Genomic DNA, 20,318 nt, shown 5'->3' with positions numbered 1-20,318 from the left:
GTCTTATTCAGCCATGCTCAGGAGGCTATGTGGGTGCTGGAGCTCAAATCCAGGTTGTTGCATGCATGCCCTGCTATCCTATGATATCTCCTTATGGAGGTGCTTAAAGGCATATCCCTGTGCAGGTGAGCATGCAGCTGCGCAGTGTACGTGTCCACCTGCAAGTATTTCTAAGGTATGTTGCTGAGTGCTTATGCCCTTTCTCCTAGAGAAATGTCTAGATGATTATAGAGTGCTTTATGTCAGCGGCAGCATGAAGCCAGGCTAGACATTCCGAGTCAATCATTAACAAGTCAATCTGATGCGCTCTCCTATCAGCCCCAGTCCTGGCTCTTCAGGAAACAGGGTTAAAATAATTAGGGTGGAGGCGGACTCTTCCAACTTGGTTCCAGGGCAGTGAGTGCCGTGGAAGACAGGCCTCCGCGGGTCTGACGGATCAGTAGCCAACTCTCTGCAAGGAACATGTGCTCCGGCTAACATGGATACCATTTTGGTTTTCAGCCTGATTATTACATCCTATGATGCCAACAAGAAAGGTAAGTGTAAGAACCTGGAAAATAATATCTAGACTAATATTCCGTCCCTAGCCTAAAAGTCCAAGGAGAATCTAGAAAGTGTTGTTGGGATCTTTTCTACCAACTAGACACACAGCCAACACCTTGCAGGTGACCTCTTAATTCTAAGCAGAGTCATGGCTGAGAAGTCTTCAGAAAAGTGATGCTTCTTGTTGTTGCTGCTGATAAGGAGTTCTATCTCTGTCTGTCTGATGGCATTCTTTCCTGGAGAGTGTTTTCCATCGCCCTTCCATGATCACCCTTTCATGATCCGGGCCAAAGCAATAGTACAGCAGGGTACTCTTGCCTCGCACACAGCTGACCCAGATTCAATTCCCGGCATCCCATATGGTCCTCCGAGCACCACTAGGAATGACTCCTGAGTCCAGAGCCAAGAGAAAGTCCTGAGCATCACTGGGTGTGACCAAAAAGCAAAAAACAAAGATCCCAAGTTCTTAACCCTTCAGATATTATTGTCTTTCAGGCTTCCCTTTTCTTTTCTTTTCTTCCAGCCTCCCCCTTTTTTTCCCTTTTCTTCCAGCCTCCACCTTTTTTTTTTCTTTAGAGGGTTTGGGAGGCACACCCAGCTGTGCTTAGAGTTTACTCAGAGTTTGCTCAGAGTACTGCACTCAGGGATCACTCCTGGTGGTACTTATGGGGAGAAGGTACCATGCCAGAGATGGAACCCGGGTCAGCTGTGTGCAAGGCAAGCGCCCTACCATTTGTACTATCCCTCCAGTCCAGTCTTCCCTTCCCAAGATGGCACATCCAGATCCATGAAGATACTCTCAGCTGGGAGAGCAAAAGGAAACGATGTTACGGGGTAGATAGCACTGCTCACTGCTTCCTGCTTTTTGCTAACTGGATTTAAAATGTAGGGGTTTTTTTTTACCCTAAATTTCCTAAATCCGGGGGCTGGAACAATAGCACAGTGGGTAGGGCGTTTGCCTTGCACGCGGCCAACCCGGGTTTGATTCCCAGGATCCCATACGGTCCCCCGAGCACCGCCAGGAGTAATTCCTGAGTGCAGAGCCAGGAGTAACCCCTTGTATCGCCGGGTGTGACCCAGAAAGCAAAAAAATAAAATAAAATAAATAAATTTCCTAAATCCTTCATCTCTAAAATCATGCAGTTACGTCCAAATAGCCTAAAGTGCAGCAGTGACAAACTTAACAGGTATTAATGATGGGTCAAAAAAGCATAAATAACTTTATGCCCAATGGTTCCATGGAAATACCTCGTTTCCAAGGTGACATTTTACAAAATGTTGATACAAGAAGGCAGGCAGAACAGAAGAGAGATGAGATAATAAACGGTGTTTGGAAGAATGGGTTGGCTAGCTCTCATTGACTAAGTTAACTTCACTGAAGCTTACTTTACCCTGTTCCCCCAGAAGTATACTCAGTTTTCTTTACACAAGCCATAAAACTGGTATACTCAGAAAACTGGTATACTCAATTTTCTTTACACTTCATATCTTCTAACCTGCATTTATTTTATTTTAATTTTGGTTTTTTGGTCACACTCGGCTATGCTCAAGCTCAAAGCTAACTCCTGGCTCTATGCTCAGGGATCACTCCTGGTAGTGCTTGGGGGATTATATGTGGTACTGGGGATCAAACTCAGGTCAGCCATGTGCAAGGAAAGTGCCCCACCTGCTGTACTATCTTTCCAACCCCTTGGATGTATGTTAGAATCTTTTGGGGCATCCGATGTCCCTATATACAAGTTTTATGAGAAGGAACTGCATTTGTTTTATCTTCTTCTCCAGCGTCCAGAATTCTAAAAAAAAAAAAAGCAAGCAGTACCTATCAAATCCTGACCTTTTTCTTCCCCTCTCCAGAACTCAGAGAGAGCAGCTGCCAAGTGGAGCAGTTACCTAGGATCTTCACAAGGGATGCAGAAAGTATAAGAGATGTGCCAGTACAAGGTAGGAATGGGGTCCTGAAAACTCTGCACCATTTCAGAGATGCTGCTCGCCTGTAAAGAAGATCTGTCCATTTCTAGCCCTGATCTCAAATATCCTGTTTTTAAAATTGGGGCAGAACTAAAAATTAGTACAACAGATAGGGCACTTACCTTGCACCCCTGAACCTGCCATGAGTGACCCCAGAGTGTAGCCAGGAGTAGACCCTTGAGCACTGCCAATGTGGCCCAAGCACACACAGAAAAAACTTTTAATTGTATTTCTCTGTCCAATCCCACCCCTCCCACATGGAAGAGACTTCATAAAAATAAAAATATATATACTGTGAGGAAGGGGGTTGGGGGAGGAGGCACACCCAGAGAAGCTCAGGAGTTACTCCTGGTTCTGCACTCGAGGATCACTCCTGGCAGGCTTCAGGGACCATATGGGATACTGGGGACAGAACCCAGGTGGGACCCATGCAAGGCAAGTGCGCTACCCACTGTGCTATTGCTCCAGCTCCTAGAAATTATTTGTTAAATGAACCGTTATCACCTAAGACAAGGGCATACATCAAAACTCTGGCAGTAATGAAAGAGTTGGCAATGGACAGCCCCCCTCCGAGAGAGCCGCAAGAATCCAGAGCATTTCCCTAGGCTTTCTTCGCTGTTGTGAAGTATTTCCAGGGGCTCCCACAACAGACAGGAGAAAGAGTGGACTCGTGAGCATAGGCTCAGCAGGAGTGGCCTGAGAAGGGAAGCAAGGCCAGTAGAGGTGTTTGCTAGGGGGTTCGGGTGGAGCAGGACACCACTCAGATTTAACATTTAACTCCCCTGACATTTCTCCTTTCAGAAACACAGGCAAACGCCGAGAGACCCACGTCCATTCCAAACTGGACAGTGGCTTCACTTCAGTGTTCCGGCTCCGCGGGCGAAGTGAGGGTGAACCTCCTCTACTCGGGGCAAAGGAAGCCGGGCAGGCATGCTCTGCGGAGCCTCAGGGTCCTCGCTGTTCCCCGCACACGCGGCCCAGATTCTCCAACTTGTCACCTCAGCCCTACCTCCAAGTTTTATATGCGATCCTTCCTGAGAGGCACAGGTAAGATGGGAAAATGGAGCCGCAGGCAGGTGCATCCTTCAAGGTGCGTAATGATGCGCGGTGCAGATGAAGACTCCAGGGAACAGGGCAGATCTGGACCAAACCTCTTGGGAGTCTCAGTTTCCTCAACACCCAGGACCCTTCTAGTCCTGACTTCGTGAGCCTCCTTTTCCCTTCATTTTTGGGAATTTTCACATTCAGCAGTGTCTGCAGGGGCACGGCTCCACTCAGCAGTGCTCAGGAATCAGACCCAGAACGAGGCAAGTGTTCTAAGTGTCCTAGCACTGAGAACACAGAGAGCTCAGAGCCACCTCTATGACCCTATGATCTTTAAGTTCACAAGTGCTATCTGATTTTTATTTACTTTCGATGCACACCATAAAATATTCAAACGTAGAGATTAATGATGAAAACTGAGTGTCCTTCCTGTTTCAATATCTCAACCTTGCAGTTCTCTATGTTTTGAGGAAACCACTCTTGCCAACTTACTGATTTTCCTTCCAGCGTTATTCCCTGATTGTGTGGATATATATTTTGAAAAGCACAAAAAAATAGAATACCATATCCACTTGTCTCTGGATTTCTTCCCCCAGTTAGCAATGTATCATGCTCCCTATTAATCGGTGCAATTTGTATCATTCCTTTTAAAAAAAAAATGATCCATGGAAAATTGTCTCATTTCTTTTAACAGCTGTGTAGGATCTCATTGTATGGCTGAACTACAATTTATTCCACCAATTCCCTATTGATGAATATTTTGGATGTTTCTGGTATTTTATAAATACAAATAATTTGTAAAGTTGTTCTGTGAACAGTGAACTTATATATTCTTCCGCTGCGTACCTTTAATTTAGCAAGAGATTAAATTTCAAGAAGGACAGTTGCATCGAATTTTGATAGGCCTTGCTTCATCACCCTCAGCAGTGGTGGCTCCATTCCACACTCTCACCCTCAACCTACGACAGTGCTGTTTCCACAGCTGCTGAGCGTGTTTGTCTTTGTTAGTTTTTGTGTCCCGGCCACATCTGGTGGTACACAGGGGCTACTTCCTCTAGTGGTAGGAGGTCATTCCCGAGCTCTTTTTGTTTGCTTTGGGTTTGGGGGCCACTCCCAATGATGCTCAGGGATTACTCCTGGCTCTGAACTCAGGAATTACTCCTGGGGGTACTCAGGGGACCATATGGGATGCCCAGGATGGAAGCCAGGTTGCCTGTGCAAGGCAAGCCCCCTACCTGCTATATTTAGCTCTGGCCCCGAGCTTTTTATTTTGTTTCGTTTTTGTTTTCAGAGCACAAGGGCTTGGGGGAACATATGTGCATTTAATCCAGGTTGGTCACAGGCAATGCAAGACAATGTATGTACCTTAACTGCTCTACTACCTCTCTCTTCTCTAATTTTACTCTCCTTTTCTTCTACCCATTTTGTTTTTCCACACCTGGCCATAGTCAGGGCTTCTCCTGGCTCTGCACTCAGGAATCACTCCTGGCGGTGCTCAGGGGACCATACAGGATGCCAGGAATTGAACCTGGGTCAGCCACATGCAAGGCAAGTGCCCTACGCACTTACTATCTCTTCAGCCCCACCCCTATTCATTCTTTCTGTCAGGTTGTTATGAGCAATAAATGGGCACTATTTGTCCTCCTCCACATAGAGACAATCTCCGAGTGCTTCTGCTGCACCATTTGAAAATAAAGTCTATTGAGATAAACTGGAGGTGCAAAAGCAGAATAATGGGGGAAAATCTCAAATTCTACATTTGGTTTTGAGTAGCAGAGATTGGGACATATGTAGACGGGTTCTTGGGCTGTGACCCAGATATACGAAAGTATGTATCTTCACATGAAATGTGCTCCCTTTAGTATACTTTATAAAGTCAATATGTGATCATTTATGGGAAAATGTAGGTGGTAATTTTTCTATTTGGGGGAGGAAGGGAAAACCCAGCAGTGCTCAGAGCTACTCCAAACTCTGTACTCAGGTGTTGCTCCCAGTGGTGTTCATGAGACCACATGTTACGGTATGAGGACTGAACCCATGATGCAATGCACATTCAGCCCACTGAGCTATGTTTCTGATCTGGAAAAAAAGTCTCAAAAACTAGAAAAGCCTCCGAGTGCGGCTGGAATGATCATGCAGGATGAAGGCATTTGCCTAGCAGTACGGTCAATCCTTGGCATTGCATAAAATCCTCTGCCACCAGGTGTGTCCCTGAGCACATCTGTGTGTGGCTCAACCCCATCTCCCCAGAAAGCAACAACCTAAAAGCCTCTGACAGGTTTGAGATCTTTTTGGTTTTTTTTTGGGGGGGGGGGCACATCTGGTGGTGCTCAGGGGTCACTCCTGGCTCTGTTCTCAGGAATTACTCCTGGAGGTGCTTGGGGAATCATATGGAATGCTGGGAATCCCTGAGCACTGCTGGGTATGGCTCACCCCCCCCCCCACCAATGCCCTACTTTAAAGTCTTAAAAAACAACATTTGAAATGAACTATTGAAATCACAAACTAAAGATGTGAAAATGCCTGTTCTGAATTTAAACTTCCACTGAGTCCCAGGATGTGCTTGGCTCCAATAGGATAGAAACAAAAAATAAGGATCTTTATAAATTCATAAGAGAAATAAATACTCTCTGAGGTTACCACACTTTGTGAGTGACATTCTTCCCCACAGAAAGATGTCCAAGAAATAGTCACCTTTCATGGAAATGTCCCCAGAATAAATGAGGACTTTGAAACTGTAAGGGTAAGAATGTTCTGCTACAGAGTTGGCCAGCAGAAAAATGTGTATCCACATGGATGTAGAAAAACATAGCATGGATACTGTTACTTTTATGGGCTTACCAGAGATCCTCTACAATAAACATACTGAAACTGCCTTCTGGATGAGAAAGATGACTCATTAGGATTTTGTCACTTATATATACTTGATATCATCTAGTTTCTATTGCTCAAATTCCATATTAATCAATAAATTAAGCATATGCTTCGAATTATGCTTTAGACTTCAAGGGAACCTTTATCATGCATTTTTCTGATGCCAGGGATTGAACCTACATTCTTTTTTTTTTTTTAATTTTTTTATTTTTTATTTATTTATTGAATCACTGTGGGAAAGGTTACAAAGCTTTCAGGTTTATGTCTCAGTCATGCAAATATCAAACACATTTCCCTTTACCAATACTTATTTTTTACCATGAAGAACCCCAATAAAACCCCACCTCCCACCCCTCCCCATCCCTGTGAGGCAGATGAATTCTAGTTAACACTCTATCTGCTTTGATTAGATTCATTGTTTCAATAAAAGATTCACCACTATTATTTAGAGTTTACCCCCCCCAAATCAGACATGCTGAAAAAGCATTGTGAAGTGATTTGCTTTCTACAGCTGGGTTCAAGAATTAAATGTTGGTTTTGGATTTCTGCTATTTTACCTATTGACCCTGGAAGTATTTCTACTGAAAGTCAGATAGTTAAGAAATTGGTTTCTGTGTTCTGGAGTCGTGGCCGTGCTGGAGAGTCGCTCGTGGGGGCAACTGGTGGCCTCGGTAGGGCGTGAAGGGCGGACTGAAACGCCCCCCTTCCCATGAGGTTTTAGTCGCCCCCACACTCCCGGCTCATACCTGCTGTCCACAAGGCTCCCATGCGGCCGCCATCTTTCTTTCCAGAGAGGAGAGGGCGAATGGGGCAACACCCTTTCCCCTCCGGCAGACTTGATGGCCTGGATCAACGCATAGTCTGTTCACTTTTCTGCTCCAAGCTGCTGGGTTCTGCATTAAGTCCTTGTGCTTCTGGGGCCGTGGCTGTGCTGGAGAGCCGCTCGCGGGGGGCGACTGGTGACCTCGGTAGGGCGTGAAGGATGGACCAGAACGCCCCCCGACCCATGAGGTTTTAGTCGCCCCCACACTCCCGGCTCATACCTGCTGTCCACAAGGCTCCCATGTGGCCGCCATCTTTCTTTCCAGAGGGAGGAGGGCGGAAGGGAGCAACACCCTTTCCCCTCTGGGCAGAAATGATTGCCTGGATTAACGCATAGTCCTTTCACTTTTCTGCTCCAAGCTGCTGGTGAACCTACATTCTTACAAATGCAAAGCAAGTGCTCTTCTGCTGAATGCATCTCATGATAAACTATGGAATCATCCCATGATGAGTAAACTTATGTCTACAACAGGGTATTAGAAGGGAAAAAATTCCTTCTGATCCTTTGGTCAGATTCATTCTGTGAAATTCTGGTGGGGGTGTTTCAGGGCATGCCCAGAGTTGCAAGGGAGTTGTTGTACTTGGGTGTCACTCTGAGGACCATGCAGTGCCAGGAATCAAACTGGGATTGGCCACATGTAAAGCAAATCCTTGTCCATTATACTATCACTCCAGTCCCATATTTTTAAAAAAATGTTTTTTGTTTTTGGTCCATACCCAAAATTTTTTGTGGTGCTCAGGGCTTACTCCTGACTCTAGGCTGAGGGATCACTCCACGTGTTGCTCAGGGGACCATATGGGATATTGGGGGTCGAACCTGGGTTGGTTGCATGCAGGGCAATAATGCCCTACCCTTGTACCATGACCCTGGTCTCCAAGTGTCACTCTGGACTTAAAATTTTGGATTTAGACTATGATATATTTATTTTTTTATTTATTTTACACCCAGAAATGCTCCGGGGTTACTCCTGGCTTTGCACTCAGGAATTACTTTTGGTGGTGCTTGGGGGACCATATGGGATGCCGGGGATTGAACCCAGGTCGACCGCATGCAAGGCAAACGCCCTACCCACTGTGCTATCACTCCGGCCCAGACTATGGTATATTTAAACTAGTGATTAGTCTCCTTGGAATTAGGACAGTGTTAAAAATATGTGGTTTTGTTTTGTTTCTTAACCACGTTCAGTGGTGTTGGGGGAGAGGGATCCACTCCACATGCAAGGAATATGCTTAATCCCTGAATTCTGCCCCCAGCCCACCAAAAAAGGATTTTTTTTCTTTTTGGATTTTTGGGTCATACACAGTGATGCGCAAGGGTTACTCCTGGCTCTGCACTCGGGAATTACTCCTAGCGGTGCTCGGGGGACTATATGGGATGCCAGGGATCAAACTCAGATCAGATGTGTGCAAGGTAAATGCCCTACCCCCTGTGCTATTACTCTGGTCCCCCAAAAAATAATTCTTAAGGTGTGATTAACCCCATTAAAACAGTGGGAGGTGGGAGAATTAATACCAAGCTAGTGTTTATTCTGATATCATCTTGGCAAGTTACTTGATTTCCCCATTGCTCAGTTTCTATTCTTACAAATGAGAAGTTTGAATGGATGATCTAATTCCTACGAGCCTAAAGCTGAGTATAAGGTGCTAGGATTATAGTACAAAGGGTAAAGGGCTTGCTTAACACACGCCCAACCTGGTTCCATCCCTAGCACCATAGGCAATCTCCTGAGCCTTGCCAGGAGTGATTCCTGAGCACAGAGCCAGGAGTGATTCCTGTGTACCACCCGGTGATCCCCAAGCCAGGAATAAAATAAATCTGATATTTAAACTTGAAACACAAACCCAACAGTATATGTAAGGTCTCTCAAACAGCACTTTCAATCAGCTAGTACTATCACAGAATATCTCTAGGGCAGATTTCGATTTAAATATAATGTACTTAATGTTCCCTACTTAAATCATTTTCTAAAAAAGCAAAGCATCAACCCTTAAATTATCCATTTCACATCTCTAGATTTTTATCTACTTCCTCGAAGTGGGGTATTCTTGCTCAAATAGCCTTAGCCCACAGAAAGCTAATATTGCCATTCCAACATCCCTGGGAACAGGGAGCTTGTTTTTACAAACATGCTGCACCTTTTCCTGCTCAGTTATTTAGCAGATGATACTGAAAAGAGATGAGCTGCCAACCTGGATGGACACTTACTTAGAAATGAGGTAGAATTGAAAAATATACTGCCAAATGAAGCCTACTCTCCAGGAGCGAGGCTCCCAGGAGGTGGGAGGACACGCCACATTGACAAGTCATTATCTCAGTGGCCAGAGGGCACAGTTCTACTTGGAGAGCAAGGGGATCTAAGATTTTCCTCTTTCCATCACACTATCACTCATGTTACAAAGCATTGTCACACCTGCTTTCTCTTTTTTGTTTGTTTCTGTTCACCATACCATGCTGTGTAATGGGGGGAGGGGGGTGGCGGCCAAGAATCACTCCACTGTTAACCTCTGATGGGTAAGGAAACCAAGATTCAGAGTAGTTCTGTGGTTTGTCCCAAGTAAGATTTGCTTATCTTCATCTCCACTCTTTCAGAAGCATGCGTATTACTATTCTAGGCAACCAATGGGCAAGATCACTTAATCACTTAACTTCCCGTTAGTCATCGATTTGCTCGAGCGGTCGCCAGTAACGTCTCCATTTGTCCCTGTCGCGTGCTAGTGTAGCCCAATGGCATCTGTTCGCTCTGGGAACATGAAGAGCCTCAAACCGATCGTTCATGATCTTGACGAAGAAGTCTGACCATCTGGTAGGTGGGCGGCCACGCGGTCTTTTGGCATCCTGTGGAATCCAGTCAGTAACAGCTCTAGTCCAGCGGTCATCTTTAAATCTCATTATGTGACCAGCCCATCTGATTTTTGACACCTTGGCAAATGAGACAGCGTCCCTGATTCTTGATAGTCAACGGATGTCGGAACTCCGGATTTTTTCTCTCATTTGAGTGAAACGTGATATTCCAAGCATAGCTCTTTCTATTCTTCTTTGGGAGACCTGAATAGTGTTCTCATCCTGTTTGCGTAGGGCCCAGGTCTCTGAGGCATATGTTAATGCAGGAAGAACAGTGGAATCAAAGAGATGTGCCCGGAGCCAGAGGTTCTTCGTTTCTTCGACGTTCTTGAAGGCGTTCCAAGCCGCTCTCTTCCTCCTGCGCAGCTTGGGTGCCAGGTCATTTGTCATGTTGACCTCTCGACCTAGGTACACATAGTTGTTGCATTCGGAGATGGTTGTTCCGTTGAGAGCGAATGGGGCATCAGGAACGAGGCTGTTTCTCATAAACACTGTCTTCGTAAGATTCAGCTGTAGTCCTACCTTTCCACACTCACGGTCAAAGTCGGTCAGCATTTGTGCCGCTTGGCTGATGTTTGGTGTTATTAAAACAATGTCATCAGCAAAGCGGAGGTGGTGTAATTGCCATCTATCTTCACTCCCATTCCTTCCCATTCCAGTCGTCGCATGATGTTCTCGAGGGTGGCACTGAAGAGTTTCGGTGAAATGGTATCACCCTGCCGCACCCCTCTCTTGACATCAACGATCACTTCTTTGTAGAATGGTGAGATCCTGGTAGTGAATCCGCAATACAGCTCACGGAGGATCTTGATGTATTGGGCTTGAATGCCCTGATTGGCTAGGGCTTCAATGACCGCTTCTGTCTCAACAGAACCAAAGGCCTTCTTTAAATCAATGAACGTTAAACAGAGCAGCATCTTGAACTCCCGAGAAACCTCAATGAGCTTGGTTATTGTGTGGATATGGTCGATGGTGCTGAATCCTTTGCAGAACCCGGCTTGCTCGCATGGTTGTCCTTCATCTAGTGTTCTGCCAATCCTATTTAGGATGACTCGGGTGAACAACTTGGGCAAGATGTTGAATATATTTAGCACAATTCCCATTTTTTTCACCTTGTATTTATTTTGGGTTTGGGGGCCATACCGGTTGATGTTCAGGGACTTCTCCTGGCTTGCTGCTAGAAGTGCTGTGATGGAACCCGGCTGCCTTCATACAGAGGATGCACTCTAGTCCTTGGAGGCATCTGCCCCTCCGTGAGCCTATTTTCTTCTAAATTCTCTTCTTCCATCACTGTCTGCCCGGTCCCTCCACCCCAGTTTCACTGGTCTTCTTCCTGCTATTCTAACTGTAACCCAGTTACAGTTCTACTAGCTGCAAAGTTGGCCCAGCTCACCACATCCTCAGGCATTGGCTTGGCTGAGCCCCATTACCTCCTGCAAGTCCTGACTGCAGTCTAAACTGTAGGCCTTAAAAAAGGGGTGGGGGGAGGCAAAGTAACAGGACAGTGGGTAGGGCTCTTGTCTTGCATACAGCCGACCCAGGTTTGATCCCTCACACCCAAGATGATCATTGCCGGTGTGGCCCCAGCCCCCAAATAAACACGGTAATAAACTGCAGACCTCTCACACACACCCTACCTGCACTTGTCTTGCTCTTTTCTTAAATTTTAACCTTGTGGAAATGCCGTAACATTTATTGGGCTTTCTGGGGGGTGGGGAGGGGGGGTCTAGTGGAAGAGTGTAAAGGATAGAACTCAAGGATTTATACATACAAGCCATGAGTTCTGCGATGAGCCACGTATCTGGCCAAAATTGACTGTTATTGTTGCCTGCTCCCCCTGCCCTGTCTCTCAGCCTTCCCTCCGGTTCCCTTGTCAGAATATATCCAACTAATATCTGCAAAGAAGCAGTTCCTGGCACATCATAAATATTTATTTTCAGGCCAGAGGGATGAAAAAGTAGGTAAGGGTGCTTGTCTTGTACTATGCAGCCCCGGCTCTGCATATGGTCCCCCGGAGCCTCTCCAACAGAGCTCCCTGAGCGCAGGGCTAGGTATTTCTGGGCATGGCCAGGTGTGACCCCAAAACTAAATCATTTAAAAATACTTGCTGAATGGCTGGAACTGAGGATGCCTAAAGCTGATGGACTTGCTTTCTTCCTTTTTTCTTCTACCAACCCCCTCTCAGAGCAATTAGCTTGCCTCTCCACTCCACTAGACTAGGCAAGCCTGCAGCAATCATTAAGGCAATTTATGACACTACACACTTTCCCTCGGACTTTGGAGCCACCTTCTTTACAGAAGGAAAATTGCCAGAGTAATACACTGCATCCTTATTTTTATTATGGCCTTAAGGACAGGCCGAGATGCTCATCTACTCCTTCACCCTGATTCCACATCAAAGGCCCCGAAGGGATTAATCCTTATCTCTTATTAGTATCTCTATCCTCATTTGTACTTGGTATGATTATGTGCCCACACCCTAAACCTCTGTACAGGTCAATGGGGTTACCACTGCAAGCTAAACAGCACTTGGGGAAAGCCAGCCTTTCCGCAGGTAAAACAAAGAGACAGGATGAGATGTTTCCCGGTATCTTTTAATAGTTCCTATTTTGTTTCCTAGCTTTTTTACCAGGGATCTCACAATGCAAGGCAGACCCAGTGACAAGAGCCTCAGCAGAGCCTTTGCTTGGCACCACTACAGCTGGGACTCCTGGGAATCCAGAAGGAGACACAGGTACTGCAGAGTTTTGGGCACTTTGAAACGAGGCACAGAGTAAATCTATAGGAAATTAATGGGAAAATGAAACATTTTGGCCCAGCACCAGTTTGGATCCTCCTAGTTGTCCCCACAGCTGAAAAAAATTAAGAGGTTTTGTTTGTTTGCTTTTCTTTGGGGGCCACACTTGGCAGTGCTCAGAGCTTATTCTAGCCAGGCTCTGAACTAAGGAATCACTCCTGGTAGAGTTCAGGATGACAGGATGGAATCTTAAAGGATGCCCGGGATTGAACCTGGGCCAATCATGTGCATAGCAATCTCTCTGATCCCTACAAAAAAATCAGTATCTCTATAAAAAAAAATTCCAGAAATATTTGTAGTTTGACACCATGAGGAGAATCCTTTCTTCCACAAGGGAACTCCATAAAAGGTAAAAGGTAAAGGCCCTCCCGTTGATCATCGATTTGCTCGAGCAGGCCCAGTAACATCTCCATTGGAGACTTTGTTGTTACTGTGTTTGGCATATCGAATACGTCACGGGGAGCTTGCCAGGCTCTGCCTTGCGGGCGAGATACTCTGGGTAGCTTGCCGGGCTCTCCGAGAGGGGCGGAGGAATCAAACTCGGGTGGGCCATGTTGGCTGCGTGCAAGGCAAACGCCCTACCGCTGTGCTATGGAACTTTGGTTATAGATGAATTCTTTTTTTGGTTGAGGTGACACCTGGAGGTACTGAGAGCTTCCTCCTTGCTCTGTGCTCAGGGATTACTCCTGAAGGTGTTCTGTAGGGCCATATATAATGCCAGGGATCAAACCTAGATCAACCATGTGCAAGGCAAGCACCTTACCCACTATACTGTCCCTCTGGCCCTACTGACAGATTCAACACAGAGCAAATCAAATTCATGCGGTAAGTAAATTCCAGTCATGGAGTATATTTAAATAATAAACAACAGCGGAAGATGGTTTGTGGTAGATTAGTGGCAAAAGAGATGCATACATTTGTACAACAAACGCATAAAAATGTATGAGCAAGCAATGATTACAGAGATGATAAACACTGTATGATGATGAAAAAACTGTAGGTTTTCATTGGCTATTTCTAGAAACCACCTCCTGAAAGGGACGAAGACCAGGATACAAGATTCTCTCTCTCTCTCTCTCTCTCTCTCTCTCTCATAATAGTTTTGTAACTGTGTATCTTACAGATTCAATAAAAAAATAAAAATAAAAGTATAAGGTAAAAAAATTAAATATAAGGAGAAGTAGGGATATTAACCATTTGCCCTTCATATAAACTGAAAAAGAATTTATGTGACCATATTTATATTTTAATTTAAAATATAAGTAAAACCTGAATACCCAAGAACAGACTGGATAAAGAAACTATGGTACATCTGCACAATGGAATATTATATAGCTGTTAGGAAAAATAAGGTTATGAAATTTGCCTATAAATGGATGGACTTGGAGAGTATCATGCTGAGTGAAATGAGTCAGAAGGAGAGGGACAGATACAGAATGACTGTATTCATTTGTGGGATATAAAAAAAAATAGTATGAAACTAATATCCAAGCAAGGCCAGGTAAAACAGACCCAGAGGACTGATCAATGGTCAGAAATTACCACAAGGGTGTGGAAGGTGGAGGGTAGTTAAGATAGAGGAGGATCTATTATGACAACATTAGTTGGAAAAGATCACTCTGGACAAGAACTAAGTGTTGAAAGTACGTAAAGTGATATACATGATAACCTTTCAGTATCTGTATTGCAAACCATAATGCCTAAAATAAGAAAGAGAGAGAGAGAGAGACAGAGAGAGGGGAAGAAAAGGAAGAAGAAAAGCACCTGCCATAAGGGCAGGTAGAGGGTGGGAGAGTGGGGGATGATGGGAGGGAACTTGGGGACACTGGTGCTGGGAAATGTACACTGGTGGAGGAATGGGTGTTGGAAATTGTATGACTGAAACCCGATCACAAACAGCTTTGTAATGCTCTACTCGTGGTGATTCAATTGAAAAAAATATTAAAAAATTAAAAATAAATTAAATGTAATTTAAATGTTTTAAGTAATTGAACAAAAAATAAATGATGTCAAGGTGGGTAGCAGGAGAGATAGTACAGCAATAGGGCACTTCCCTTGCCCAAGGCTGACCCTGTCAGATCTCTCTGGCACCCCACATGGTCCCCAAACCTGCTAGAAGTGACCCTTGAACACAGAGCCAGGAGTAAGCTCTGAACACTGCCAGGTGTGGCCCTCTCCCCCGACAAAATAACAAGATCCTTTTGACCCGGAAGTGATGCCAGTTCACCTTTGCTCCTTCTGTGGTCCTCTCCAGGTGAGAGTGTAGGGAAGGTGGTATTCTCCTATGCAGGCACGAGAGCACAGACTAAGCGAGTACTGCAGGAGAAAGTGAGCTTCCTGGGTCCCTCCCCCCAGGAGCAGTGCAAAAGTCAGTCCTACTCGATCAAGGAAAAATCCAAAATGCCAGGGCTGGGATGACTCACTGGGAAAAAGCTTAGCGGTAGATCAGGGCAGAGGCAATGATGGCCAGCCCTCCCTTGGGCATGGGGCCCTGCTACAGCCTGGCCAGAGATATTGGTGCCAGAGGGGCCAGCGCTTCCCTCTCTCACACTGGCTCTCCCCTCCACCCTCTGCTCCCCCCAACTTCTTTCTCTTTCCTTCCAGACACAGATGAGGACCTTTGGCAGAGGAAGAAATGGAGTTTCCTGGTCAAATCTCTGATTGCTGTCACTCTGCTGATCAGTGGAGCGGCCATCATGGTGTTTGTCATTTTCGAAGTCCCGTGCCCTGTAAGTTCTTGGTGGTATACTGGTTCCTTGGGTTTTGTTCTAGAAAGTCCTCCTTCTGTGCAAAAGCAGCTTGGAAGGAAAGAAACACAGACCCTGGGCTTTCCTGCACTTTCAGTTTTTGTATGTGTGCTGCCCAAGTGAGCACGGTGTCTGGAGTTTGGACAGACCCGAGGCTCACTTGAGAGGCTTTGGGAAATCTGTATGACTTCTGCAATCTCAGTTGTCTTGTCTATAAAATGATGCCATGGGGTCTGATCCCCAGCACTGCCTGGTTCCCTCAAGATCTTCTAGGAGGGAGCCCTGAGCACAGATCTGAGAGTATCCCCACCTCACCCCCAAAGCACTGCCAGATGTGGTCCCAAACCAATAAATAAGTAAATACATCAATGAAACGAGACTCAGGATATTTGCCTCACATGACTTTTCAAGACCCTAGGTGAAGGGGCAGAGTGACAGTACAGTGGGTAAGGCACTTGCTTGGCACACAAGCGACCTGGGTCTGATCCCTGACTTTCCATATGTGCTCCCAGCACCACCAGGAGTGATCCCTAAGTGCAGAGACAGGAGTAAGCCAGGAGCACTGCTGGCTGTGATACAAAAACTAAAAAGAAAGAAAAAAGAGAAAGAAAAAAAGACCCTATATAAAAAGCACAGGGGAAGACCTGGCTGAAATAAAGCCTTTTCACTGTTGAACCTGGTCACCCTCTGATGATGATAGATTCAATAGGAACTTCAATTTCCCTTTAGAAGATTTATTTTTATTGTATTTTTTTAAATGCAGGAGTACTGCTATTTACTCAGCCACTGATTAGGCTGATTGAATTGTGCATGAAATACACCTTACTTTTTTTCCCCATTTTTTATAATTTTATTTATTGAATCACCGTGAAAACAGTTACAAAGCTTTTGGGTTTAAGTCTCGGTCATACAATGAAACACCCGTCCCTTCACCAGTGCCCATTTTCCACCACCAAAAACCCCAGTATACTCCCTCCCCACACCCTCCCCCTACCTGTGAGGCAGATGATTTCCACATTACTCTGTCTCTACTTTGATACATTCAATATTTTGACACCAGACCCACCATTATTATTTGGGAGTTTACCCCAACACTCATATCTGCCGAAAAGGCAACAGTAGACAATTTGTTTTCTATTGCTGGTTATAAATAACAAATGATTTTGGGGCTAGAGCGACAGCACAATGGGTAGGGTGTTTACCTTACATGTGGCTGACCTGGGTTCGAATCCCAACATCATATATGGTCCCCTCAGCACTGCCAGGAGTAATTCCTGAGTGCATGAGCCAGGAGTAACCCCTGAGCATCGCCGGGTGTGACCCAAAAAGTAAAAAAAAAAAAAAATTGATTTTGGAATTTCGAAATTTTAACAATTAAATCTGGAGGGATTTCTGCCAAAACCTGCTGGGTTCCAAGATTTTTTCCTGAGTCTCTGAGATCATGGCCATTAAGCATCTTGATCAGGAGCCAGAGAGGCCATTTGTGGGCGGCGACTCGGGGTCTTATTGGGGTGGGGAGGAAAGGGCCGGCTCCACCCGCATCCCATGAGACCCCGTGTATCTCATCACTACAGGACAAAGCCTGACTGTTCAATGGCCTCTGGGGAATGGCAGCCATCGAACTGCCAAGGGGGAGCAGGTGGAGGGACAGTACCCTTTCCCCTCTGGGGTGGCCCTGGCAACACTAACCTACTGCGGGGTCCAGACGCATTTCTGCCAAAAGCCGCTGGGTTTTATTTCTGAGTCTCTGGGATTATGGCCATTAAGCAGCTTGATCAGGAGCCAGAGAGGCTGTTCGTGGACAGCGACTTGGGGTCTCGTTTGGACAGAAAGGAAAGGGCCGGTTCCACCCCCATCCTGTGAGGCCATGCGTGTCTCATCACTGCGGGCCCAAACCTGACTGTCCAGTGACCTCTGGAGGATGACGGCCACTGAGCCGTCAGGGAGAAGAAGCCAAGATATGAAACCTATTCCTACCTGGCATGGTCTGGCGCCAGTAACCTTCTGCAGGGACCAGACGCATTTCTGCCAAAAGTCATTGGGTTTTGAGATTTGTTTCTGAGTCTCTGGGATCGTGACTGTTAAGCAATTTGATCAGGAACCAAAGAGGCCATGCCTCCAATTATATAGCTGAGCCGGAGGTGGTTTGTGGGTTTGCCTCCCACATACCTAACTTTTGGCCATTTTCTTGGTAAACTTTGCCCCAAGTTTCTGGGGTCTGGTCAAAGGCACAGCAGCAATTTTGGGGTATCTGGAAGTTTGAAGGTGCCATGAGGCTGCTGATGCACTCGCCTCACAGGTACAGATTGACCTGCTGATGGCGCCATACCCCCAAGGAGATTTATTTTTAAATGACTTGGTCTGAGGTTTGGAAATCAAACCAAAGACACAATGGTGGGGCCAAAGAGATAGTACAGCAGATAAGGAAGTTGTCTTGCACACATCCAACCCAGGTTTGATTGCTGGCACCCTGCTAGTTCCCCAAGCCCACCAGGAATGATTCCTAAGTACAGAGCCAGGAATAATTCTTGAGCATTGCCTGGTGTGATTCCCCCCCACCAATACACCCCCCCCACCACCAAAAAAAAAAATGGCACAGCAGCCGCGAAGCTAATGCCAGTTCTTTTCTCCCTTCAGGGTCGATGTCGGCGAATCACAGGGCAATGTCAATGCCAGAGGCTGTGGAGAAGACTAAGGGAGGGAGGCCAGTCCTCGGAGGGAGCTGAAACCCAGCTCAACCCTCAGCCCGAGAAGGGAAGTATTCGCTGAATAGCTTATGTCATTGGTTTGGAGAAATGGGTCTGACAGGGGCTGGGATGGTAGTACAGCAGATAGAACTCTTGCCTTGCACAAGGCTGACCTGGGTTTGATCCCAGGCACCCCATCTGGTCTCTGAGCCCCATCAGGAGTGATCCCTGAATGCAGAGTCCAGAGTAAGCCCTGAGCACTGCTACGGTGGCCCCCAACAAAAACAAAAAATTTACTTATATATCTATTATGTTGTTTTTCAGGCCACAGTGGTGCTCAAGGGCTACTTCCAGTTCAGTGCTCAAAATCACTCCCAATTGTACTGGCAGAGTATGTAGATCTGGGGATCAAACCTGGGCTGACATGGCAAGCATGTACTCAGCCCATTGGGCTCTCTTCTAGATATGTGTTATTTTTTCTTTAATACAAGAAAGCCCCATAAAACTTTTTACACTTCAGATATCACAAAGCTGGCAGAAAGAGAACTAAAATTCAGACCTCCTTCTGATACAGATATTCTGGCTCATTTATATCACAAGTTTTTATTCAAACTTTCCCTCTACAGCCCAAGCTTCCTGCTTGAAAGAGACTTATAACTTAGTTATACTAAATAATAATAATAATATAGTAGTAGTAGTAGTAGTAGTAGTACTACTACTACTACTAATAATAAAGCACTTAGAAAGCACAGACAGAATAAAATGGGCACAGGGCGGGTGGCACGAGAATGGAGTGGTTGGTACACACAGACCCACAGCCAGGCTCTTTTCAAACATATTGAGATCGTTGGAGCCAGATTCAGGGGAAGGAGAATCTCTGGGGTAGGGTGTTGCAGTGTGCAGAGGTTATTCCTATTCTCAAGAGTGACCCTCTGCAGTGCTCAGGGGACCACATGTGGTGCCAGGGATCAAATCCAGGTCAGCTGCATGCAAGGCCTTCCCTCCTATACTATCTCTCTGGCCCTGAAGGAGAATCTTTAAGCATCTGGGACCCAAGGTAGCTAGCTGCACAGCCACTATCTTTTCCATTCATAACAAATGGGTCAAGCCATGGATGAGCGAGCTCTTTGTGAAAGTTTCCAACCACCAGTATTTCACACAGACCTGCACCTACTGGTTCTTTCTTGGTAAAAGTACTGAGAGAGAAATCACCAAGAGGAACTGGGTAGCAGAAACAAAAAGTTCCATGCTTATAATTATCTAAAGTTTTCAAGCACTGCCAGGAGTAATTCCTGAGAGCAAAGCCAGCCCTAAGCATTGCTGGGAGTGGCCCCAAAACAAAACAACAACAACAACAAAAAAATTAAATCATTACGTAGGGTTTTGTACTTAGCTGCCCTTTTTTTGTTGGTATATATGTGGACAAAACAGGTCAACTGCCTCCTTTCTTATCTTTCCTACTTCCTTTCTATCTCTAGGTGGCACAGACTGCTCCCACTTCCCCAGGTCCACAGGAAGCTGCAGAGACTACTGTCCTCAAGCAGACGTACTTATGAGAAGCACGTCTGCTCGGCCTCGCACCAGGAACCAGGATGCCACTCTGCCCTCTCCCTGGGACAAACCAAGGCGGGACATTTCAGTCCGACAGTAATGCCAGGCCAATGAAGGAGGAGTCTGGGCTTGCAGCCTCAGTTACTCAGGCCACCGAGACCAGACATGCTGCTATTTCTCAGCAATCATTGGAAATTTGGGACAAGAATCCATCCCAAGATTAGGGTGATTTTCCTCACAGAAGCTCCCTGGAGTGCCAGCAAGCCAGCGCCATAGTCAATTTCATGAGCCAATGGAAAAGCTGCTTTTAAGTTTGAAACAAACAAACACACACGGCAGGTTTCTTCTTGACTCTAAGGCTGCTTTTAAGTTTAAAACAAACACACATGGCAGGTTTCTGTCCTTTTCATTCATCGGACAAGACAAGGTTTTGTCCTTTTCAT

The 20,318-nt window shown here is 45.8% G+C and overlaps 2 protein-coding genes across 5 annotated transcripts in view; one reads left to right on the top strand and one right to left on the bottom strand.

Annotated features, from left to right (window-relative positions):
- Positions 1 to 20,318, bottom strand: part of ACACA (acetyl-CoA carboxylase alpha) — a 322,008-nt gene that overhangs the window by 279,396 nt on the left and 22,294 nt on the right. The window lies entirely within an intron of this gene.
- CUNH17orf78 (chromosome unknown C17orf78 homolog) lies at positions 479 to 18,406 on the top strand. Its single transcript, XM_056127751.1, has 5 exons — positions 479 to 536; positions 2,398 to 2,484; positions 3,313 to 3,558; positions 15,495 to 15,619; positions 18,275 to 18,406. The coding sequence occupies exons 1-5, from the start codon at positions 479 to 481 to the stop codon at positions 18,404 to 18,406; spliced, it is 648 nt and encodes a 215-aa protein (XP_055983726.1).

The sequence above is a fragment of the Sorex fumeus genome, unplaced genomic scaffold, assembly GCF_029834395.1.
Source record: "Sorex fumeus unplaced genomic scaffold, SorFum_2.1 ptg000063l, whole genome shotgun sequence".
In the NCBI taxonomy this organism is placed as follows: Eukaryota; Metazoa; Chordata; class Mammalia; order Eulipotyphla; family Soricidae; genus Sorex; species Sorex fumeus.
The sequence above is the reverse complement of the archived record's forward strand: the minus strand, read 5'-3'. Positions and strand labels throughout refer to the sequence as shown.

Excerpts from the sequence above, each read along its gene's own strand:
- CUNH17orf78 (XM_056127751.1), top strand. The coding sequence starts at position 479 with ATGGATACCATTTTGGTTTTCAGCCTGATTATTACATCCTATGATGCC. Across the intron at positions 537-2,397 it reads CTATGATGCCAACAAGAAAG|AACTCAGAGAGAGCAGCTGC; the intron begins GTAAGTGTAAGA and ends TCCCCTCTCCAG. Across the intron at positions 15,620-18,274 it reads TTTTCGAAGTCCCGTGCCCT|GGTCGATGTCGGCGAATCAC; the intron begins GTAAGTTCTTGG and ends TTCTCCCTTCAG.